This window comes from Mus musculus, chromosome 19 (genome assembly GCF_000001635.26).
Source record: "Mus musculus strain C57BL/6J chromosome 19, GRCm38.p6 C57BL/6J".
Classification (NCBI taxonomy): Eukaryota; Metazoa; Chordata; class Mammalia; order Rodentia; family Muridae; genus Mus; species Mus musculus.
Window position 1 is genome coordinate 46,937,594 of NC_000085.6, and position 24,790 is coordinate 46,962,383.

Below are 24,790 nucleotides of genomic sequence, written 5' to 3' on the forward strand. Positions count from 1 at the left end.
GAGACAGGAATCACTACTGGCAAACACAGAAAAAAGCAAATTTACCCCCTAAAGAGGCCCTCCAACAGTACACAAACAATGTAAGTTTCATAGAATGGAGCAGCCTTAGTCGGTCAAAATCATTCCCCTTTATTTAGAGCCGGAAAAGAGCAGATAAATAATTAGTTTTAATGAACAGTTCAATTACTTTCCCCTCTTAGAAAATAAACAGTGCAGGCTACCAGAAGGAAGTACCAGAAGGAGCCACACCATATTCCTGGGGAAACTAAAGTAGTTCCACACCGCACTTTCTTCCCCGTGGCTTTATTTACTGTTTCTAAGGAAACACCTGTGTTAAAAATCTATACCACTTGCCCAAAATATTCAGCTCATGTGAAAGGATATTTACAAATCTTTGATATAAAGGATATATTCGGAACACTTAAAAGTTAATGATGAATCTCAGAACAAGCTAAAGTTTGAGAGAAAAATATCTGCAACATTCTGGCCTCCTGACAAATATAGTGTACAGGGTTTCAGCAACAGGGGAAGAAATACATAAATCAGAGCTAGATCTAGTGATCTGGGGCTGTAATGTCAGTTACTGGGGAAGCAGAGATAAAGGTTCCTAAGTTCAAGGCCTGATTGGTTCTTACTGAGTTCAGCGTCAGTCTGGGCAACTTAGTGAAACTTCATCTGAAAATTTAAAGGGGGGGGGGGGGCTGGGGGATGTTACATGGCACACACCTTTACTGCCAGCACTCAAGAGAAAAAGAGCAGGCAGAAAGATCTCTGTAAGTTCTAGGCCAGCAAGGGCTACAAAGTAAGACCTTGTCTCAGAAAGAAAGAAAGAAAGAAAGAAAGAAAGAAAGAAAGAAAGAAAGAAAGGGGGGGGGAGGGGAGAGAGGGGGGGAGGGGGGAGGGAGGGAGGGAGGGAAGGAGGGAGGGCAAATGGAGATGGAAAGTAATTCTTTAATTTAAGGATATATAACACATGTTCTGGGCTGGGAAGAGTCCTTTAGCACACAAAGCCCTGGACTCACTCCCCGGCACTACATATCCAGGCATGCTGGTGTACACTACAGTCTAGCATCCAAGAAGTAAAGACAGGATACAGGAGTTCATGAAACTTGGCTACATGTGACCCAATGAGATGGGTCAGTGACTAAAACTGCCTGCCATGTATGCCTGTGACCTGAGTTCAGTTTCTGGATGCACATATATGTGGAAGGAGCGAACTGACCCCCACATGCACACTGTGACACACACACACACACACACACACACACACACAAATTCAATAACCCTTCATGATAAAAAGAACTCAGTAAGAGAAATAGACAGAAGCTTCCTCAAACAAATAAAGAGCAGTTATGAAAAAAAGCGCTGGGGCAGGAGGTGGCTCTGTGGTTACAGCACTGGATAGTCTCCAGAGGTAGGACCTGGGTTCAATTCTCAGCACCCACACGATGGAGTACAACTGTCCATAATTCTAGTTGCAATGGATCCAACACCCTCCTTTGACCTTCCTGGACACCAGACTCATACATGATGCATAACTGTAGGCAGAATGTTTATATATAAATATAAAATACATCTTATAAAAAAATAAAAATAAAAAACTCAAGAGCTAAAAAGCTATCCGTTCTCACCTCACTTCAGACTATACTACACATTCTAGTCAACACAAGCAAAAAGAAATTATAGTTCTCTGATTAAAAACTAAGAAATTGGGCTGGAGAGATGGATCAGGGGTTAAGAGCACTGACTGCTCTTCTAGAGGTCCTGAGTTCAAATCCCAGCAACCACATGGTGGCTCACAACTCTTCTGGTGTGTCCAAAGACAGCGACAGTGTACTCATATACATAAAATAAATAAAGAAATCCTTTTTTTGGTTTTGTTTTGTATTTGCTTGTTTTTTATTTTCAGAAGTCTTTTATACTAAAGATGAAAGGCCTTTGTCCTGGTAAGGTTTAACAATACATTAATAGTAGGTAAATTCAAAGATAAGAAGCAAATTCTTGTTAGGAGTACTTTGAGGCCTATGTCTTACAAGTCCCACAGTATTAAAATATATTTTTAGCTTGAAAACTTGCTCAGTGAAGTTCATATGAACATGAACATTATATTCATCCACCATTTCCAAGAACCAACTCTGCAGTTTAGAAAAAGAGCCTGCTGTGATTAGCTAGGCACATGGATATCCATATAAATCTTTTAAAAAAAACCAAAAACATAAGAAATCAATCTCTTTCTAAAGATGTCAGATTCTAATATCTGGTAAATGTTAAAACACAACATTATTAGAGCTGATAAACAAGGCTCAGGTAAACTGTACAATGTTTCAAACTCAAAACCAGCTCTAGGGCTGGAGGGAGGGATCAGAGACTAAAACCACTGTTGTTCTTCCAGAGGGTTCGATTCCCAGCATGCACACAGTAGTTCACAACTGTCTGTAGCTCCAGTTCCAGGGAATGTGAAGCCCTCATCTGGCCTCCTTAGGCACCAGGCACACAAGTGGCATACAGACACACATATATACATATATACATCTAAGATAACAATGATAATCATAATTAATGATAATAATAAAACAGTTCTTTTCCATAGAGTATTAATGAAAACCCAAAAACAAAATTTAAAAAGGCACTTTCAAGTTGGAAAGATAGCTCAGCACTTAAGAGAACTAACTGCCCTTCCTGAGTTCAATCCCCAGCAACTACATGGTGGCTCATAACCATCTGTAATGGGATCCAATGCCCTCTTCTGGGGTATCTGAAGACAGTGTACTAGTATACATAAGATAAATAAATCTTTAAAAAAACAAAACAAAAAAAAGGGCACTTTTATGTACTATAGCACCAGAAATAACAAAATACTGGCAAATAAATCTAACAAAAAATGTAAGACTAATATGTTCCATACTATAAAAATATCATTGAGGTTAATTACCTAAAAAAAAAAAAAAGGAAAGATATCATAACCATGGATCAAAATACTTCAATGTCAGTCTAGATAGACGGCTGCTCTCTAGCTGCATATGTAGCAGAGGATGGCCTAGTCAGCCAACATTGGGAGGAGAGGCCCTTGGTCTTGCAAACTTTATATGCCCCAGTACAGGGGAACACCAGGGCCAAGAAGTGGAAGTGGGTAAGTAGGGGAGCAGGGAGGGGGAGGGTATAGGGGACTTTCGGGAAAGCATTTGGAATGTAAACGAAGAAAATACCTAATAAAAAATTGGAAGAAGAAAAAAGCCTCCCATGGATTTGACATCATTCCTTAGAATGGAAGGATCTACACGTGGGAAACGGGGTGAAGAGAAATGGAAGGAAGGAGCTATACATCTCTGTGACAAAGATATGCAAGAGATATTTAGTTAGTGGTCAAGAGTATAAATGTCTAGTAGAAGAAAACTTGTACTTGGTATAAAAAATAAAAATAAAACTTATCTTAAAATGATGTCAGAACCAAAAAAAAAAAAAAAGTACTGACTGCCCTTCCAAAGGTCCTGAGTTCAATTCCCAGCAACCACATGGTTGCTCAAAATCATCTATAATAGGATCTGATGCCTTCTTCTGGTGTGTCCAAAAATAGCTAATGTACTCTCATACACAAAATAAATCTTTTTAAAAAATGTTTTTTAAATAAAAAAAAGACTTCAATGTTGTTAAAAGTAGCAACACTCTTCAAAATGATGTGTACAAGTCGATGAAACACCAACCCTTTTACAAGAATTGACAAGCTTAACCTATATAGATATAAATGTGCACTGCGACAACCAAAACAATCTGAAAAGAGAACACAGTTTAAAACACTGCAAGTTCAAATCTCACTGCAGAACTACTAATCAAGAGTCTGTAGTATCGACACAAGGAGAGATAAATATCAACTGCATCTAGCTGAAAGTACATACATGATTCTTGAGGATATCAAGACTGCTCACCATGAAAATAATCTTTTCAACGGTGGTCGTGAGACAACTAGACAGCCCCATGAAAAGAATTACTCTACACCTGTAACTAAAAATATACCTAAGGTCTAAATGTAAGCTCTACAGTTGTGAAACTCTGTCCATAAAAGGCTTGGCCTGTGAGCCTAAGGGCCTGAGTCTGGTTCCCCAGCATCCAAGGAGAAAGCTCAAAAAGCTACACCTGAAGAATATGCCTGAGTCCCAGTGTGGGGATGCAGGGACCGGAGACCCCTTGGACTTTCTGGCCAGCTAGTTTTGCCAAACTGGTAAACTCCAAGTTCAGTGTAAGGTGCTGTCTCAAAAAAATAAGGCAGAGAAACAAATGAGGAAGACACTTGATGTTGACCTCTGGCCACATATGTACATACACACATATGTGAGTGTAACTAGCACATACTTATACAGACACATCACACTTTTACACACATACAAGCTTACTTTTAAAAATACTAGAGATCTGGCTAGCATTTCTAAAAGGGCTATAAAGAATGGTCAATAGGAGGATGGACACGGAGCTGGAGAGGTGGCTCAGAGTGAAGTCGGCTCTTCCAGAGGACCTGCACTTATATCCTAGCATCCATGCTGGGCAGTTCACAACTACCTGTAATTTCTAGCTCCATAGGACCTAACACCCTCTTCTGGCCTCCAAGTGCACCTGCATTCAGACATACACACACATGTACACACACACACACACACACACACACACACACATGCATACACTTAAAAAATAAATCTTAAAGAAAAAGAAGAAGAACATGATATAAGGCACAGTGGCTCACAACTATAATCAGAACACCTGCAATTTGACGCCAACCTAGGCTACATGTCTGGATCTGGTTTTATGCAAGGTCTCATGTAATTTCAGTTGGCTTTGAACTCACTATGTAGGTAAGGATGAACTTGAACTCCTGATCCTCCCTGCCTCTACTCCCAAGTGTCAAGATTACAGGAATGACCCTCCACATCAGCTGAGAACCTATCTTTAAAAAAAAAAAAAAAAGGAAAAAAAAGGTAACGGTAGATACATACACTAAAATGGCTAGTCCGATCAAAAGGCAACAGCAATTGTGTAATGATGCAGAGAAACTGAAATGCTCATATACTCAAGGCAGGACTGTAAAATGATACATTGGCATGTTCAATTTATCAATAACCTGAGCACAGTTACCATATATCCAAGCAAATTCCACTCCTAGATACATGACTAAAGTTTGTTCATACAAAATTTTACACAAATGTTCCTAAGAGTGTATCTTTCTTTTAAATATTACTTATTTACTTTTATTTATATGAGTACCCTATAGCTGTCTTCAGACACACATAAAAAGAGTGTGTATCCGATCCCATTACAGATGGTTGTGAGCCATCATGTGGTTGCTAGGAATTGAACTCAGGACCCCTGGAAGAGCAGTTGGTGCTCTTAACCGCTGAGCCATCTCTCCAGCCCCCCAAGAGTGAATCTTAATTGTAGGTTTTATTGCTGTGACAAAACAACATCACCAAAAGCAGCTAGGGGAGACAAGTATTTAACTGTCGTCCCAGTCAGCCTCATCACTGAAGCAAGTCAGGGCAGGAATAAAGCAGAGGACATGGAGGGCTGCTTACTGGCTTGCTCAGTTTGGTTTATTCTACATCCTAGAACAAATTGCCATTCCACAGAAATCAATTAAGGCTGCCTCTTCTCAGATGACACCAGATTGTGTGAAGCGACAAATACAGTATATTTATACAATGGAGTATTACTAGGCCAATGAAATAAGTTCTGACATGGATAAACCTTAAAAACATTCTGCCTGCTGGGCACAGTGCTGCATGGCTATAATCCCAGTACTTAGAAGGCAGAAGCAGGACGATCACCACAAGTCCAAGGCTAGCCTCAACCACAGACTATGAGAACCCTGCCTCAAACACACACACAACGGGGGTGTGTGAAAATAATGGAGCTGAAGAGACAGCTCAGTTGGTGGTGCACTTTCCTAGGTTCAATCCAGCACCAATAATCTAGGAGTGGTGGTAGAGACCTGTAATCCCAGCCCTCTGGAGACGGATCCAGGAGAATCAGAAATTCAGGTTCGGGACTGGAGAGATGGCTCACTGGTTAAGAACACTGACTACTTTTCCAAAAGTCCTGATTTAATTCCCAGCAACCACATGGTGGCTCACAACCATCCATAATGAGATTTGAGGCCCTCTTCTGGTGTGTCTAAAGACAAAGATGATGTACTTATAAATAAATCTAAGAAAAGAAAAGAAAAGAAAAGAAAAGAAAAGAAAAGAAAAGGAGGGGAGGGGAGGGGAGGGGAGGGGAGGGGAGGGGAGGGGAGAGGAGGGGAGGGGAGAGAAATTCAAGTTCATCTTTGCTACATAAGCAGTGTGTGGATAGTCTGGGTTATAAGACCCTATCTATTAAAAAAAAAGCTGAATATTACAGGATATTTGATTATACTATGAACCCAAGATTGTGTTTTTTACTGAAAACAAAAACAAAACAAACAAAAAAACCAACCTGCTTCTACTTGTGGTATGGTCAAATCTTAGCACACAACTTTAATCCCTCTGGCTGGAATACAAACACCTTTAATAAACACCTTTAATCCAAAATAATGAAGGTAAAGTTAGTTTGTAGAAGGAAGCAGCCATGTTTGAAAATGACTAGTTGAGGGGCAGACAAACCAGAGAAAGAGATGACAGAATGAATCAGGGGTGGGATATGCCCAAATCTCATGAGAGCAGACAGGAAAAAGAGGCTACTGAAGAAAGCTACACAGAAAAAGAGAGGAGAGGAGAAAAAGGAAGTCTACAGAGACAGTTATAGAGAGATAGGTAGCAGACAGAAGCAGCTAGACTCAGGTAAAGACAGAATGAGCCAAAGGACGGGCAGGAGCTAAGACACTAGAACAGATAGCCAGGGTTAGCATAAGACCAAGCAGAGCAATTCAAGAGAGGAGAGAGAAGCCAAAGTGAATCAGTCAGCGTGGAAAGGAGTGAGTCAGAGCAGCTGCACTGATCAGTCAGTCAGAGCAAAAAAATAAAAGGAAAGGGCGATCTTATTCAGCAGTATGTCTCAAAGGCCGAAAACATTCTAGGTCTAGATAAAATGGTACAGAGCCTAGGAGCTAGGACTAGGTCTAGGTTAGCGGACTGAGGCAGCAAGCTTCCGAGAGGACAATTACATCAGGCAAACAAAAGCTATTACTACAGCTGAAAGAACAGATACGTACTGTATTCTACATTCCTATGAAAAATGTAAAATGTTGATCTCACATTAGAGATAGAATCAAGATTGCTGGACTCATACAAGGTCAGTGGGTAGGGGATATTGAGAGACGGGGTAATTGTTACCCAACTACATCTACTTAGAACTAAGATCTGGTGTTCCATAGCAATAGTAGGGTGACTATGGTTTGAAATAATTTAGGAATTATTATAATCACATGGAGGTAATAAGTCCTATACCTCCCAACACCAAGATAAATGTTTAAAGAGATAAAAATGTGAATTTCTCAGACTTGGTCGTTATGCATTATATGCAGAGTACCAAATAAATACAACCAAACATTTGTCTCAATTTGAAAAAAACAAAAACATTTAATGATATCTTTAAGTGGTTAAGAGAGAAATTAAAATTTATCAGTCAGTCTCCCTTGACAGTTTCTCTTTATAAACCTGATACTTCCCTTGAAGTAAAAAAAAAAAATCATTATAAACATTTCCAAGTCTACAAGTACTAACATGCTAAGACACGTACTAAAGAATTATTTTGCAGTGGTGGCGCACGCCTTTAATCCCAGCACTCGGGAGGCAGAGGCAGGCGGATTTCTGAGTTCGAGGCCAGCCTGGTCTACAGAGTGAGTTCCAGGACAGCCAGGGCTATACAGAGAAACCCTGTCTCGAAAAACTAAAAAAAAAATTATGAATACCAACAAATTCATTTTTATTTCTTAAATTCACTTAAGAAGAAATCATTATTCAATGGGTTTAAATAAAGACTGGTAAGGCTTTGAAGATTTAAATTCAATTTAAGCAGTAATTTCAGGGCATGGCAAAGTGAGCTCAGGGGTTAAGAACACAAATCTCTCTTGCTGAGGACCCAAGTTTTGATTCCCAAACCTATGTAGAACAGCAGTTCACAAACACCTGTACTTCCAGTTTCCAGAGGATCTGATATCTCTGGTCTCTGGCCTCTGAGGACATCTATACACACACACACACACACACACACACACACACACACACACACACACAGCTGGGCAGTTGTGGCACACATCTTTAGTCCTAACAGAGGGAGGCAGAGGCAGGTGAATCTCTGTGAATTTGAAGTCAGCCTGGTCTACGGATCAAGTTCTAGGACAGCCAGGGCTACACATAGAAAACTTGTCTCAAAATTCCAAAAGAGGTGGGCAGGGCAGAGGGGGTGAGGAAAGAAGTAAAGAAAGAAGGGAAAAAGGGAGGGAGGGAAGAAAGAAAATTTCAAGGCCAGACGCCTTTAATACTAGCAGAAACAGAGGCAGGTGAATCTCAGTTGAGTTTGAAGCTAGTTCTACATAGCAATTTCTAGGACAGCCAGAGTTATTATATAGTGAGATTTGTCTCCAAAATAATATTAGTATTATAATTTCAGGTAAATATGTGAATGCTTCTATATATTTTTAAAGACAAAGGAATTGCATATTTTTTCTTTTGAGACAAAAGCTCATTTCTGGAAGCTACAATGGCCTAAAATTCACAATGTAGCCAAGACTAGCCTCAAACTCCTGGCAATTCTTTCTGCCTCAGACTCATGAATGCTCAGATTAAAGGTGCAAGCCCTTACACAAGGCTGCCATGCTTTTTAAAGTAACATAAATGACTGTTTACAAATTCACAAGTTCAATTATCAAATTTCAATACAATATAATAAAAAACTACTAAATTCATTATCTATGTTCACAGAGGAAAAAGTCAGTTCCCTATATTAAAGAAATTTTGCTTTACTATAATGATCAGAGCTTCAAAATGGTAAATCCAAATACCTGATTCCAGCATCACAGGCAGAGTCAACATGAAAAGCTGATGAAAACTCAGATAGTTCCATTGTGGATCTGATAACTATAAATTCTGGTCTGTACTGAACACTACTAGCTCCCAGGTGTAAACCCAGAGATGACTGTCTAACGTGCTTTCAGGGACCATGACGTGTAAACGTACTCGATTACTCTGACTACAGCGTAACACATTCCAATGAAGGGTTTGGCCAGACAATTATCCTCATATCAAAAACTGAGCAATCATAACAAGGAAATGAAGGCACAACAACAGCCACACATCCTGAAGGTCAGCTTCCTAATGATGCATCACCATCATCTCTGCACTGAAATGCACAACACTGGCAGGAAACAAATAACAACATTGATGAAGACGAGACAAGGCAGTAGGTAGGCATGAATTAACTAAAGCCTGTCTCAAAAACAAAATAAACACACACACACACAATGGAAGGAAGGAAGGAAGGAAGGGAGGAAGGAAGGAAGGAAAAGGAAAAGGAAAAGGAAAAGGAAAAGGAAAGGAAAAGAAAGGAAGAAAAATAGTAAAAACTAAATGGTTTTTATTTGTTCTGTGGAACTGTCCTCCAATCTTCTATCTTAGAAGCTTGATAGTGTGCGGGATGTTCTAAAGGCGGGTGAACTATTCAATCCCACAGGAAGCTAACTAGGCTCAGAGAGAAAAGAACTCCAACAGGACCGCTGCTGAGATTTGGTCTGTTGCTATGTATTGTCATGTTAAACTATAATTTATACCCAAAGGTCTGGGGCTATGAGTGGCTTTTTATGTTTACAAACTTTTGTTGTGCAAACCTTGTTTCTTGATTTAAAACTATTAGTTATATAAAACTGGCTACACCAATTACTGGAGGGATTAAAGGTGGGTGGGTCTGGAGTGACCTGGTTAGAGGAGGAGAGACCAGGAGAAAAAGGAAGGACAAGAGAGAAAAGAAAGCCACCATGAGGGGAGTTGGACTGTGAGAGCACATGGCCAGGAGAAACAGCAAGTAGCTAGGGTACACCTGTGGGGAGGTAGCCAGCCCAGCAATTAGAAGAGTAGATTAGGGGTTACCCCCTCCAGTAATTGTCAAAGCCAAATAAAACAACCATAGCCTTGGTCTCATTTATTATGAAGCTAATGGGAAATAAACTTAAATTGCTTATACTACAAACCACTAAGAACAAGTGAAGCTGCTTAAAAACAGGTTCAGACAGTCTGAGCAGCTGAAAGAAGCAGACCACCTCAACTGCCTAGAACACTCTCTAACCAGCCAAGCTGCCTAGGAGAGGCTTAGACCATATCAACAGTCTCAAGTAGACATTTTCCAACCTTTCCACCTGCCTACACACTGTGCAGGGAGCTCCAGCTTTCCAGCTTTCCAAACCCGTCGCCCATGCTGGGGTGGGCTTTTGGAGAGAACTGCCTTTAACTCATTTCTGCTCCTGTAAGGAACCCCAATAAAACTCACTGCTCACCGAGCTGGACACTGACAGTGCCCTTACTTCAGTCTGCTGTCAGTTCCCTAGGTGGGCTGACTAGATGTTTGTTGGTCTCTCCCCAGGAATAATGTCACATATCATCACTAAATACATTTTTTTAAGGTTTTGTATATTTGAGAAGGTCTCATGTAGCCAAAACTGGCATCAAACTGACCTTGGTAAAAATGACCTTAAACTAATCTTTCCGCACAAGTGCCATGATTACAGGTGTGTCCCACCATGCTGGGCCAATTAAATTGAGGGAGAGGCATGATATTTGAAGCAAGGCCTCATGTCTCAAACTTTTCTTTAAATAAACGTGTTTAGAAAATTAGCTTGATATGTATTTCATAACATAATAATAGTTAATAATAAAATATTGTATACTTAAAATTGGTTGAGAAATCTTTGTTGTTTTTATTTTCTTTTAGAGTGGATAATGTTATTTAAGACAGGTTCTCATGTAGCCCAGGCTAGCCTTGACGTGTTTTATTGGGACAGAGTGACATAGCTCAGTATTGAGAGTCCTGGGTTCAAGCCCCAGCAGAGAATTTACCTAGCATCTAAGATCACATCACACTACTCCTGAATCACACAAAAACCAACAACTCAACAAACAAAATTTGAAAATGGATTAAACAAGGGCTTCTGGAGTACACCCAAAACAGCAGCAGTCAGAGTCTAGGACAGGGAGGCTATGAGCATACACTGACTATGACCCACATAGTGAGCCCTAGCTTAAACTGTAAACCTTGAGAGATGTTTTGTTATTATTTCCATTGTTTCATATCACTCCTACCTTATGAAAAATGTAGGGTGTGGAACCCATCTAAATTATTACAAGAAATACCATTCAAAATGAGTCAGAAACGTATTTGAGTTATGGCATGCAATACCAGATGACATTTGCTAGAAATGTTAATGTTTCTCTCTCTTCACTGTGTAACTTAAGCCCTGTTTCCCCTGTTAAAAAATGCTAGTGTATCCAAATGTATCCTCTAGAACTGGAGGCTGTATATCAGGTATTTATGTTACTGTTCAGTAACAAAAGCAAAATTACAGTTACGATATAGCAATAATTTTAGAAATAATTTTATTGTTGTGGGTCACCACATCCTAAGAGGCTATATTAAAGGTTGCAGCATTAGAAAGGTTGAAAATCATTGCTTGAGGGTCTAAAGAGACATAAATATATAGAAAACACCTTCATTCAGCAGAATATTTGTGCTATATTTCCTTTCACTCAAGATGGGATCTCATGTAGCATAAGATGACCTTGAACTTTCGGTGTAGCTCAGGAAGACCTTGAACTTTTTATTCCTCTGTCTTTGCCTTCAGGGTAGTGAGGTTACAAGCATGTGCCACTCTGCTCAGTTTGAACTATGCCAGGGATCAAACCTAGGATTCTGTGTGGCTAGGCAAGCACTCTGCCAACTGAGCCACATCCCCAGCCCTATGTTTCCTTTAGACAGACAGACAGACAGATGGCTCATTGGGTACAAGCCTTGGTGCCCTGAGTTCAATCTCTGGAGAGAATCATCTCCTCACCAGGGTCTTGTGACCTCCATACATGAGCACCCATGCTCTCACACATGCGGATCACATACACTCACAATGATACAATAAGCATTTAAAAGTTTTAAAATTCTGTTCTATGGCATATACCAACACACCACACAGAAAGGAGAATCATCAACTCCCACTATGTAATTTAAAGACTTGACAGAAACCAGAAATGTTTTCACTTTTGCAGGGCTTCAGGAACAATAGCCTAATGCCCAGAAATGCTACATAGTGACCTACGACTAGTGAAGTATCATCAGCTAATAATAAAAACCAACTGACATGTCCACTCTTTGCTGTGTAGAAAGCCAAGGTCAGAAATGTGTAACACTTTTAAAATAAATACTAATATTGTGACAAAATTATTATTCTGTATTTTGTATTATCATCTTTTTGAGACAATGACTCAAATAGCCCAAGCTGGCCCTACCTCCCAAGTGCTGAGATTACAAGTATGTGCTACACACCTGGGTTGAGTAAACAGAATTCTAAATTCTACCTACAAGTTATAATCAGTTTATAGCAAGCAGCAGTTAAGTATTTCATCCTCTAAAAGCAGGTAAAAGCAGTTGCTGGGTAGCCCTGGTAACCTGAGTTAAATCACAGCACACACAGAAGATAGAAAGAAGGGGAGAACAGAAGTCACAGAACTGTCCTCTAATGTCTACACGTGCACTGCGGCATGGCCACATGCAGGCCTGCACGCACACAAACACATCATCATCATCAATAAGCTTTTAAAAAGTAATTTCAGTCTTAGCTAGGCATGGTATTACCAGTTGTCCTGGCTACTTAGAAGGCTGAGACTGAAAAAACACTTTGGCCTGCATATCCAAGGCCAGCCTGAACAACACAGCAGACCTCATCTTTAAAGAAAGAAAGAAACCTAGATGTAGTGGTGCATATCTATAATCACAGCACTTGACAAACTGAAGCAGGAGGGCTATACTAGCATGGTCTATGTGAAACTATCAAGAAGAAAGGTAAAAACAAATTTTAACCCAATTAACTAGGTGCAACTTTCTAGCAAATTAAGACTTTCTTCAGGATTTTTACTAGTAGCTATAACGGTGTGCTACAGTTAAAAGCCTGAATGCCACTTAATTTGAACTACAAGCTAGCTATCTGCTCTGTGATAAATTACCTAACAGCTCTGTATGTTAATTCCATCACCTGAAGAATAAGAGTAGAAAGTATACGCTTCCTAGAAGTGTTCTGAGGATAAAGTTATCTCACCGGTGATAGGCTTCTCGACGGTACTTTTTCAAGGCATGCTTATCCATGTTAGCAGGCACATCTGCTGCATTCTGTAAGCGGTCACTCCAGGAGGTCGTCATCTTATTTGTAGGATGAATTCTAAAAAAGAAAATCAACAATTTAGTAGTCTTATATTGGCACTAGTAAACTAACATGCCATTTAAAAATCCTTTTTAGACGCTGCTGCTGCTGCTGCTAAGATGTACACCTTTCATCACATTAGGAAAACCGTCCGGGATGGAGTAGACAGCTGAGCATCTTTGCATTAAGTACTTTGATACCTAGGCTATTCTAAGATCTCACTTCCCTTGACGTTTTCACTTGTATAACTAAGCAAGCATTCTACAACTGAGTTACATTTTTATTAAACTGCCAGTGTTTGTGAAAACATCTAGAATATAGCATTCTGAGCATGCTAATATCATGACAATAGCCAATTCTAAATAAACCAAATGCGTAATTGCTAAAAACATTCAGGTAATATTCACATAAGAAATTGTGTTGTAGCCGTGTCCTCCAAGTTCAACCTAACAATTGCTTCATGAATCACTGCAGATTCTCTATCTCCCCCCGCCCAAAGACTATCAAGAGATCAGGCCTACTGATATTACTTCATGGAGGGAAGACTTGCGGGCTACATGAAATCCATCACTCCTCACGATCATATACCGATTATGTAAAGGGGTGAGACTCTTCAGTGGCACAGATTTTTTTGTTGAGTAGTCCCTACTGTACACAGAACTTAACAATGGTACAACTGCCTGAAAGTCTCTCTTGAGACTACAGAGGTCATAAGCCCTAGGAGAGAACCAACATGCTATTATTCTGCTAAGTAGACATAGCAAGCCAACTCCTGATGACTTATTGAGATACTCAGATTAGTGCATCTCTTATCACTGCTCATCATTCAGCGTAATTCACAGGGTGGGACCAGAGGCAGCTCCATAGAAAAGCTCCTGCCTGCGTCACTTATGGCCCTGGGTTCAATCCCAACATCACGAAAAATCAATTTTTTTCATTGTAGTTAGGTCATGAGCACCAGCTTTTTGTCCCCACCCCTTTTCTTTTCAGTGCTGGGGTTCAATCTTGGGCCTGGCTATGCAATGTGAAGCCCTCTCCACTTGCTTCCTTCCGTTTGTCTCATTGCTTTATCCACAGATGTTTATAGCATTTGCCCCAAATTGTACAACACATTATCAAAGCCAACACTCAAAATATTTGTTATCTCCAGATGGTGGTGGTGCACACCTTGAATCCCAGCACTTTAATCAGGATTTCTGAGTTCGAGACCAGCCTGGTCTACAAAGTGAGTTCCAGGACAGCCAGGGCTACACAGAGAAACCCTGTCTAAAAAAAAAAAAATTGTTCTCACAGGGTCTGGTGAGATGGCTCAGTGGTTAAGAGTGACTGCTACTCTTCACTACAGTCTCTGTACCCACATCAGCCAGCTCACCACACCACCTGCACTCCACTTTAGGGGATGTGATGCTGTCTTCACCTGCACACATAACACACACACACACAGAAACAGAGACAAACAGATACACACAAACACAGGATGTTTTAAGTATCTGCATACCAAAGAGATGGCTAACAAATTTCAAAGGGGGAGGGCTGGAAATAGTACACATATTTTTGCATATAACATTTCCAAATGCTAAGTATGCATTTGATCAGTAATTCAGTGTCTGTGTCTGTCTGTCTGTCTGTCTCTTTCTCTCTTTCAACTATAAGCCCCATGACACTGAAACTCTATTTTCAGCCCTATCCCAGTCATCATGCACAACAAACAATACACAGACAGATATACATGTACTCTTCCCATATACAGGCATGGTAGTTCATACTTGTAATATCAGCATTTGGGAGGCTGAGGCAGGAAGACTGCCAAAAGTTCAAGGCCAACCTTAGTCTACATAGTGAATTAGAATAGCCTGAGCTAATGTGGAACACCCTGTTTCCAACAGACCTGCCAACTAACACACTCTCTCTCTTTCTCTCTCACACACCCCCCACACATGTAAATATGTGAAATAAATGAAGTACTCACCCTCTATATTTCAAGCTTTTTTTATTCAAAAGCTAATTTGTATACAAGCCTGAAGACCCAAAAATACAGCCCAAGTTCCCTTTAATGCTCTAAGTGAATCTGTAAAAATCTTACCCTTGGTTCACAAATGTGTTCTAATCTTGGCTTGATAAATGTAGTAATATTTTGTTAACCTCTCAACATGAGGCTTTAGAACAAAGGCCCCTTGTTCTCTGGTGGAAGACGACGAAGCTGAGAAGATTCTGTCAAGAGAGAGATGCAGTTCCTGCTGCCTCCACAGTCTGTTTTCCTGATTCAAGCACAGCCTTGTCCTAGCTGTACTCCGAAATTCTAACTGGAAACACAAACTTAGCAGAGCATATTGGCTTGTAATCCAGCACGTTAGAGGTAAAGGTAGGAAGGAGGGAAGTCAAGTCAGCCGCAGCTTCCAAGCAAGTTTGAGGCCAGTCTAGGATACATGAGACTCCATCTTCAAAAAGGGAGATGTGAAAGGTGCTAAAACCAGTGGCTGGCATGCAAACATGCTTAATACTTAAGGCTGCTGCACAAAGCACTTTATGCTTAGAAAAATGTATAGCTAATTTCTACTTTTAGGCCCAAAACTTCACAATTCCCATTACATACCAAAGATTCTCACCATATCATAAAAATGTCCATGTCAATCAATTTAAGTACATTAAATTTAATCTTCTACCCATCGACAGAACTATTTCAAGAATCCACTTATAAAAATCAACCTGCGAAGTAAGCCAGAAGCAGTAAGATGAGAGAGCTCAGGAAAGTGCTTGCCTCCAAGCCATGGGACCTTTCTTCCAGAGCATGAGACCTGAGGTTAAATCCTGGAGCCCACTGGACGGAGGCCAACAAGAGGCCCTGTTTCAAAGGACAAGGATGGCATTTCTGAAAATGACACCCCAAATTGTCTTCTGACCTTCACAAGCTCATAATGTACAAAAATAAATATAAATTTAACAAACACAAAACAAAATTCAAGTAAGACTGGGGTACACACCAGTTAGAATGCCTGTCTAACCAGTAAGAGGCCTGGGCTAGAATCCAGCACCACATAAACTGGCGGTGGTGATACTCGTCGACCATAATCCCAGCACTCAGGGTGGTCGTAAGTCAAGTTGTAAGTCAAGTCCCCAGATGGGTTGCATGAAACTTTGTCACAACAGTAAGTAAATTGTGTATAACTCAGTGTTAGAACACAAACTGGCTCCCATACACAACACGTGAGGTTTAGTCTCTAACACTATAAAAAAAAATAATAATAAAGCTGGGTGTGGTGGTGCACGCCTTTAATCCCAGCACTTAGAAAGCAGAGGCAGGCAGATTTCTGAGTTCGAGGCCAGCCTGGTCTACAGAGTGAGTTCCAGGACAGCCAGGGCTACACAGAGAAACCCTGTCTCAAAAAAAAAAAAAAAAAAAAGCACAATTTATAAAACTTTTCCAAAAATACAAAAATAACAAGAAAAGACAGACCATAGCTGGGTGGTAATGGTGCACACCTTTAATCCCAGCAGTTGGGAGGCAGAAGCAGTCAGATCTCTGTGAGTTCCAGGCCATATGGCCTACAGTGCAAGTTCTAGGACAGCCAAGGCTACACAGAGTAACCTTGACTCTGAAAAAAAACTAAACCAAAAAAGCACATAGTCCATAATTGTATTAACATTTCATTTATTCCAAACACATACATTTAACCTAAATCTAAACATAAAAAAAATTACTGAGCAAATCCAAACTGAAAGATATTCAACAAAAAGAAGCTATACTCAAAATATATCAACATCAAGAAAACAAGCAAAAAGCGAGAGTTGTACCTCAAAAGTAAATAAGGAGGGCTCAGTCAGTGGTAGAGTCTCAAGCCCTATATTCGATCCCCAGCATGCTCGAGTGCACAGACACACACACACCTAACGGGCACTAAGTACAACTAATTACTAAATCCTGGACTAGTAGCCAGAATGGTGACATCACCTGTAGTCCTAAGCAACCGAAGAAGCAAAAGCAGAGCAGAACTGTCAACCTGGGAAACAATACAGGGGGACCGTGATTCAAGACAGAAAACAACAACAGACCACCACCACCCCATGCCAAAAAGCTTCAAACCAGTACTAGAAATGAGAATTAGCCATAAAAGGCATTACTAAGACAAGTACGTTGTGATTTTTGTTTGTTTAGTTTTCTTTGTTGAGGCTCAAAGTCAGGATCTTATGCCTTGCAGGCAAGCACTCTACCCCTGAGGTGCATATACTTCTAGCACCAAGAAATTTTTAGCATTGGCTGAACATTAGGTAATAATGCTACACTCATCTTTAAAATTTTTATTTATGTGTATGGATGTTTTGTCTGCATATATGTCTGTACCATGTGCATAACTGGTACCTGAAGCGATGAGAAGAGGGTATTGGATCCACTCCAAAACTACAGGGATAGTTGGATGCTACCACAGAGGTGCTGGGAACTGAACCTGGGTCCCCTAGAAGAACGACTAGTACAACTAACAACTGAATCATCTCTCCAGTCCAATGTTACACTAATTTTTTTTTTTTTAAAGATTTATTTATTTATTATATGTAAGTACACTGTAGCTGTCTTCAGACACTCCAGAAGAGGGCGCCAGATCTTGTTACGGATGGTTGTGGGCCATCATGTGGTTGCTGGGATTTGAACTCCAGACCTTCGGAAGAGCAGTCAGGTGCTCTTACCCACTGAGCCATCTCACCAGCCCCTTTACACTAATTTTTAAAGTGATAGTAGTATCGTAGTTTTGTAGGGCAGTCTCCTTATGATATTCAAATCAAAATTTTCAAGAGTAAGTTGTCTTTACAACTTATTTTTAAGTGGTTCTAAATTTAAAACAATGTATGTAGAGCCAAGCAGATGGCTAGGAAGTAAAGGCAGGGGATTCGCTGCCAAGCATGACAACCCGAATTTATCCCAATCCCTCATGGTTGGAGGAGAGATCGCTACTCTCACAACCAATAGCACAGATGCACCCTTCACATATACTCAAAAAATATAGATTTTTTAAAAACATATAAATTATATGCAAAAAATATAAAGTAAAATGGCCAGTGTTGTTTACTGGTAAATCCAGGTGAAAGTTATAAAAGAGCTCATTACACCACCATGTAATTTTTTACAAAATTAAAATGTTCAAATGAAAAGTGGGATAAACATGTAAAATTGATACATAAAAAAAAATAATGAAAACCACACAAGCTATTCGCAATACCATAACTGAAAGAAGCCTTAGAAATCAGTTGCAGAGCTGAGTGCAAATCCCCTTTACTTGAGAGACAGAGGAAGGATTGTCTAGGCTAGCCGGGGTTCTATAAGAGCCTGTCTCAGAAACAAAACAAACAACAAAACAAAAATCAATGACAGAAAATGGAGTAAGTTGCCAGGTAGAGAATCAAGAAGAGAATTGTATTTAAAAGGTGGGAGTGGCATGGTGGCACTTCCTAGAACCCCAGCCCTTGGAAGGTAAAAACAGAGGATCTCCTGGAATTGGAGGCCAGCCTAGTCCAGTCAACTACAGGCAGCCACAAGGATCAGTGTGAGGTAAGCTACTTTACATAGTGAATTCCAGGGTAGCCAGGGCTACTGTCGAAAACCCTGTCTCAAAACAAACGAAACCAGACCTTCCAGGTTATTCTGCAGATAGCAGTGCTCACCACCAAGCCTCTGACCCAGCTTCAACCTCTGGGTCCCACATGGGGGAAGGAGAACCATACCCACAAGTTGTCCTCTGTCCTATGTGTACACAAAGACATGTTCCTGTGTGGGCATGCATTTTGGTGTGTGTTTACACACAGTAAGTTAAATGTACTTTAAACAAGCAAAATAGGGCTGGAGAGATAGCTCAGCAGTTAAAAGCACTGCTCTTCCAGAGGTCCTGAGTTCAATTCCCAGCAACCACATGGTGGCTCCCAGCCATCTGTAATGGGATGCCACATCCTCTTCTGGTGTCTGAAGAAAAACTGAATTAGGTAAAGAGGAGGGGGGATGTTTATTATATGTATCTATCTTGGGTCAGGACACCCTTGTGCCACAGGATGCATATGGACATCAGAGGACAACTTGTGGGAGTTAATTCTCTCCTTCCACCATGTGGGGCACAGGGATCAAACTCAGGTTGTCAGGCTTGCAAGGATACTGCCTTTACCCGCTGAGCCATCTCTCTGGCCCAAAGAAAGAAACTTTAAATCGGGTCTAGTAGCAGAAGACTGTTCTGGGAGCCACTCTGGAGACTGAAGGCAGGAAGATTAAGCTCAAGGTTGGCCTGGGCTTCATGGCAATGTCTAGGTCAGCCTAGATAACTTTCGAAAACCCTTATCAAAGTAAAAAGTTTAGAAGTGGGGAAAAAAAGGCTGGGGACGTGTTGTTGTAGAGCGCTTGCCTACACAAGGCCCCTGGTACCACAAAACAACACTATATACTAGATATTCCATGAAACTAAAACAAGGAACTTTAAAAAACACTTATTTACCCCTAAAAGCCAGACTATCAAACAAAAACCCTACTGCTAGGTATAAGCAACTTCCTTTGAAGTTGTTGGTCACAAGTCCAAAAAAAAATAATGGAAGGAATTGCCACCACTGCCCTTGATTGCCCCCCAAAAATCGAAGGTAAGAGCCTATTGCTGAAGATAGCATATACTTCACATACATATACTTCACATACGGGACTTGGAGGAACTGGAATGGAAATGACCTAGAAGTCTCCTACCCAAGGACTAGCTCTCACAGCACCTGAAGGAGTAATGCAAGCTATCACTAAAGATGCAACAGTGACACTTACTAACTGGACTCCGGTGCACTCAACAGGAGGGAATCCATGCTAGGCACTATAATCCTAGCTGTGGAATCCGAGCTGTGGCTGGTGAAGCCATGGAACCCAGAGAACCTACAACGCTGCCACTTATAGACAGTGTAAGTTCTAGCCACATGCTCAGCACCCCTCCTTATTCCCACAGGAAAGTGCAGCTCTCACTTTTTTTTTTTTTTTTCAAGCAGAGATCACTGTAGAAAGCCACAAAAAACTGTTCAAAATGCAGAAAACAACCAACTGTGGGTGCCCAGACCCAACTGATAGGTCTACAGCACAATCTCTACACCCAAGGCTCAAGAACATTTTGGAAAAGGAGGGAATTCTAAGAGCCAAAGGACCGTGATGTCTGCTGTGAGACAGCGTCCTTTGTGTGGCAGGAAAGCTGCATCATGAACACTCAACAACAGCTGCCTAAACAAGACCTGAAAAAAACCACTACCAACTCACATGCCAACATCAGATGGGGAGAAGTCCCAAGGCCCCACCGATATGAAGTGCTATAGGAAATTAATGGTTGGTAATAAAGTCAGAATCAGCCTTCTCTAGAGATGAGCTCCCAGACAGGTTATTCAATTCCAAGTCGTCAGCTGTAAACACACATAGATATGAGTAACAGTAGATGATCTCACCAGGTTATAGTTATAGATGTGTATGTACATATGCTACAGTAACAAGAGACTATGTATGTGAGGATGAGATGTGTGCATGGGAAGAGTTGAGGGGTAAAGGAAGAAGGTTTTACAGTACTCACATATGAAATGTTTCAACAAAAAAGAAACAGATTAAATAAATTATTACACACTTTTTAAAAAAGTACATTCCACTAGTCATATGAATGAAAGCACGCTAACATTTAAAATGTCTGTGTGTTTGAGACAGGGTGTCATGACTCTGAGGCTGGCCTAGAATTCCATTTGTAACCAGCAACCTTAAGCCCCTGATTGTCCTGCTTTCACCACAGCTGGTATCGCTTTTTTTAAGAAAAGCTATTAAGTTTCAGGTGCCAGGTTTTCCAAGTTGATCCTGTCACACAGGGCTCTTTCATTTGGCATTTCTCATAATGGCTCCCAGCCAACAGAGACACGCAAATGGTAGAATAAACAGTTCAACAGTCTCCACATCAACTTCATCTTTTTGATTCTGTAGTCAGCATTAAAAGGGGGAGGATTTTTGCTTTCCTGATACTAGGGGGGTTTCTGTTACTGCTATTGGATTTTTGTTGTTTTATTGCTAGTTATTTTCCACAAACTTTTGCAACCAATCTCTAGAGAATGCAATCAAATTTCAATCAATAAAGTTATATAAAACAAGACGTGTTGGCCCTCACCTATAATCCCAGCCCTAAGAGGCTGAAGCAAGAGAACTGCAAGCTGGAGGCCAGCCTGAACTACTGAGTTCCAAGCCAGTTTAAGATTTAGTGAGACTCCCCATCCTTAGCCCCTTACGACTTGGTATGGCTGAAGAGATAGCTCAGAGATTAAGCACATTGGTTGCTCTTCAGGAGACCGGAGTTCAAGTCCCAGCTCTCACATGGTGGCTCACAACCATCTGTAGCTCCAGTTCCAGGAAATACAATGCCCTCTTTGGATCCTGATAGACACCAGGCACACAAATGGTGTACATACATGCAGGCAAAACACTCAACACATAAAATATGAATGAATATAACATAAAAAATATGTAATGGTCCAATGACAAAATTTTAGTACTCCATGATAATTTGTTATCAACTTCATGTAAGGAAATTAACATCCTCAGGTTTGAACCTAAAAAAAAAAAAACACCTCCCCTCCCACATATTATTTTTAAAGGGGTGGTAGGGGTTCCTTTTATTCATTTTGCTCTAGCTCCAAAGAATCCAAGTCACATTATGTTGTAAAGAGCTTACCAGAACATCTGTTACTAGCTTCGTCTGGTACTACTGCCCTTAAACTGTCCGTAAGCTGTCTCCTGGCTGGAAGTACAGCTTTCACTACTCACTTGTCACTTAGCATATGCCTTGTGATAGTCAGCATCTCATGTTAGTAGATGCTGTCACAAAAGCTAAAAACATCACATCAACAAACACTTCCTGAAAGCATGTGTGCCCGCACTGCCTGCTATCCTGCATAAAGGCCTGGTATAAAGCATCCAAAAATGAAAATAAGATCAAGTCCAGTAGCAGTGTGTACTCAGCAATCATCACTAAGTAAAAACCTACATTTGAGGTCACCCGTAGTGGCTCACTTTGCAATCCAAGCTATGCAGGTCTCTGGGACCAGCCCAGAGCACAAAATGTCTGAGACCTTATCGCAAAAAAGCTAGAAAACAAAAAAGTAAAACATAAGTAAATCTCTTGGTAAGATGTCAGCAGGTTGGTTTTTGTTTTGCTTTTTGGAAAGAGTGAAGCAGTAAAGCACCCCCGCCCACCCCCTTTTTCTCAAGCCCAGGCAAGCATGGTGGCACATGCCTACAATCCCAGCGCTTTGGAGAGCTGAGGTAGGACGATCCCAAATTAGAGCCCCGCCTAAGCTACACGGCCAATTCAAGGTGCGCGGGTGGGTGCTAGGCCCTTGGAAGAGGAACCCAAAATGAGCAGCTTAAAAAGGCTCTTCCTCAAAATAAAAAAGGCCTGAACGTAGTTCAATAGTAGACTGCTTTGCCTAGCCTAAGCTTAGTCCCTAGTTCAGTCCCCAGTAGAGAGATCCTGTACACTTTTTAAAAACTATTTTTTGTTTTTGTTTTGTTTGTTGTTTTGTTTTGAGACAGAGTCTCTAGTAGTTCTGGCTGTCCTGAACTTGCTACCTAGACCAGGCTTGTCACCTGACCCTGCGTCTCCAGTGAACCACCACACCAAACTGAGAACCTACAGTTTATAGACACAGGCCAAGAAATGTGTGCACAGTACTCAGAAAACTGAAGAATTTTTAGGATAACCTGGGATGCATAGTGAAACGCAGTAACATAAACATCAACTTTTTCTAAATACCATGTTTGAGACACCAATTTCCTCATACAGCTGAGTCCCCCATAACCTGGCTCTCTTCAGGAAGACGTATGTCATCTAGTAAGGCCAGCAGGCACTCTGAGTACTCATATTTACCAAACGCTTCTGATGACTGTACTGTTTCATACGACAGAACCTTGAAGGGCATCTTATTTTACAGATTAATGCTGGCTGAGAATAATGCAACAACCAATAGTACTGAATTTGGCTTTTTGTTCATTTTTTTGGTAAGAGTGAAGCTTAAACCAGTTTTTCAAGCTCAGGCATGGTGGAACAAGCCTATTAATATCTGTTAGGGACCTGGAAGAGAAAGATCCCAAGTTCGAGGCCACTAGGGTACAGAGCCTGTTCGAGGCCTACAAACAGGTTCATATTGTAATGGAAATGCTCTTCGGAAGCAAGCCGGGAAGCATCAATCCTTGTATCAACAGCCCAGCATAACCACCTTGCCACTACGAGCACCCGCAACGATTTTATTGCAATTTTTAACCAGCTGGTTTGTTAAACTGAACCTCTAAGCCCTGATGTCTTCTCTTACATTCTTAGCCATTGATGGAAAATGCTAAGGTGACTATGTGAAAGACCTGAAGTCTTTCTGTACTCACTACGTCTACGATAAATGGCACCGTTTTAACATCCTCCCCCTACACATGACGGCCAAAGGAATTTGCATCCCTTAAGAAAAATTATAGGTCTACGGTCATTATGAAACAATGTGCGGGGGGGGGGGGGGCGCAGAGAAGTGGTGGGGAACACGCAACCGTGTTGAGTGACTAGTCATTTCAGAGTGCTCTATTAGAGCACAGCCCTCGACTACCGAGGCTGTGAAACAAATCCGACACAAACCTTCATCTAATGCTTTTAAAGGCTGCGGCCAGGCAAAGCCAACCGCTCAAAACGCTGTTCTTGTAACAGGCCCCACTTCTGCATCTCGCCCTGCAGGGCTTCGGGGGCCCCAGAAAAAAAAAGGCGAGGGACAAACCGCCTCCAAACGTCTTTAGGCGAGACTTGCAATTGATGTGAGCTTTCCAGGAAGTACTGCGCACCACAAAACTGGCTCGTGGGCCATTCCGCGGGCAGATCCAAACCCTGCCAGGCTCGCAGCCCATGAGGGGAGCCCCGCACCCGCCTCACGAGAACTGAGGCCAGGCTGCCAGCCCAGAGAGACCAGGGGAACCGAGAGCGGCGCCTGCCCGCCCACTCCGCGAGAAAGGCGGGGTCCCAGCTAGCGGACGCTGGGAAACAATGGCGCGAGCATGACGTGGGCCGGGGGCGTCGCCGCCGCGCGGGGAAGGGGCTGCGGCGGGCCGGGGGCGCCCGGGCCGGGGGCGTGCGCCACGCCGGGGCGCTGAGGCCGCGGGCGCGCGGGCAGATCTGGGCCGGGGTAGGGAGCCCTGAGGAAAGGGACGCCGGGCGGACGGCGGGGGCCGCTGGGTCGCGCGCTGGGCCGCGCATCCTCCCCAGCCTGCTCGCTCGCCGCCCGCCCGCTCCAAGCCCCCTCCCGCCCGCCGCGGGTGCCGCCGCACTCACCGGCCGCACCGCACGGCAGCAATCCTAGCGCGCAACTGCCGCAGCCGCCTCGGCGCGCGCCCTCCCCGCCCCCGCCGCCCCGGCACCGCCCCCAGCTCGCGCCCGGCCAGGG

At 41.8% G+C, this 24,790-nt stretch overlaps 1 protein-coding gene across 30 annotated transcripts in view; it reads right to left on the reverse strand.

Moving 5' to 3' along the window:
* Nt5c2 (5'-nucleotidase, cytosolic II) overlaps positions 1–24,790 on the reverse strand; it is a 129,785-nt gene that overhangs the window by 52,204 nt on the left and 52,791 nt on the right. For 12 of the 30 annotated variants that reach the window (NR_165064.1, NR_165063.1, NR_165065.1 and 9 more), the window contains one exon: positions 13,253–13,372. Coding sequence is in view for 6 of the 30 variants with exons in the window: in NM_001164363.2 (NP_001157835.1) it covers positions 13,253–13,372 (120 nt within the window). In the remaining 24 variants the exon portion in view is untranslated. Of the gene's footprint in view, positions 1–13,252; positions 13,373–23,994; positions 24,350–24,678; positions 24,759–24,790 lie in introns of those variants that run through there. The other 18 variants (NR_165060.1, NR_165076.1, NR_165069.1 and 15 more) reach the window with 5 other exon arrangements.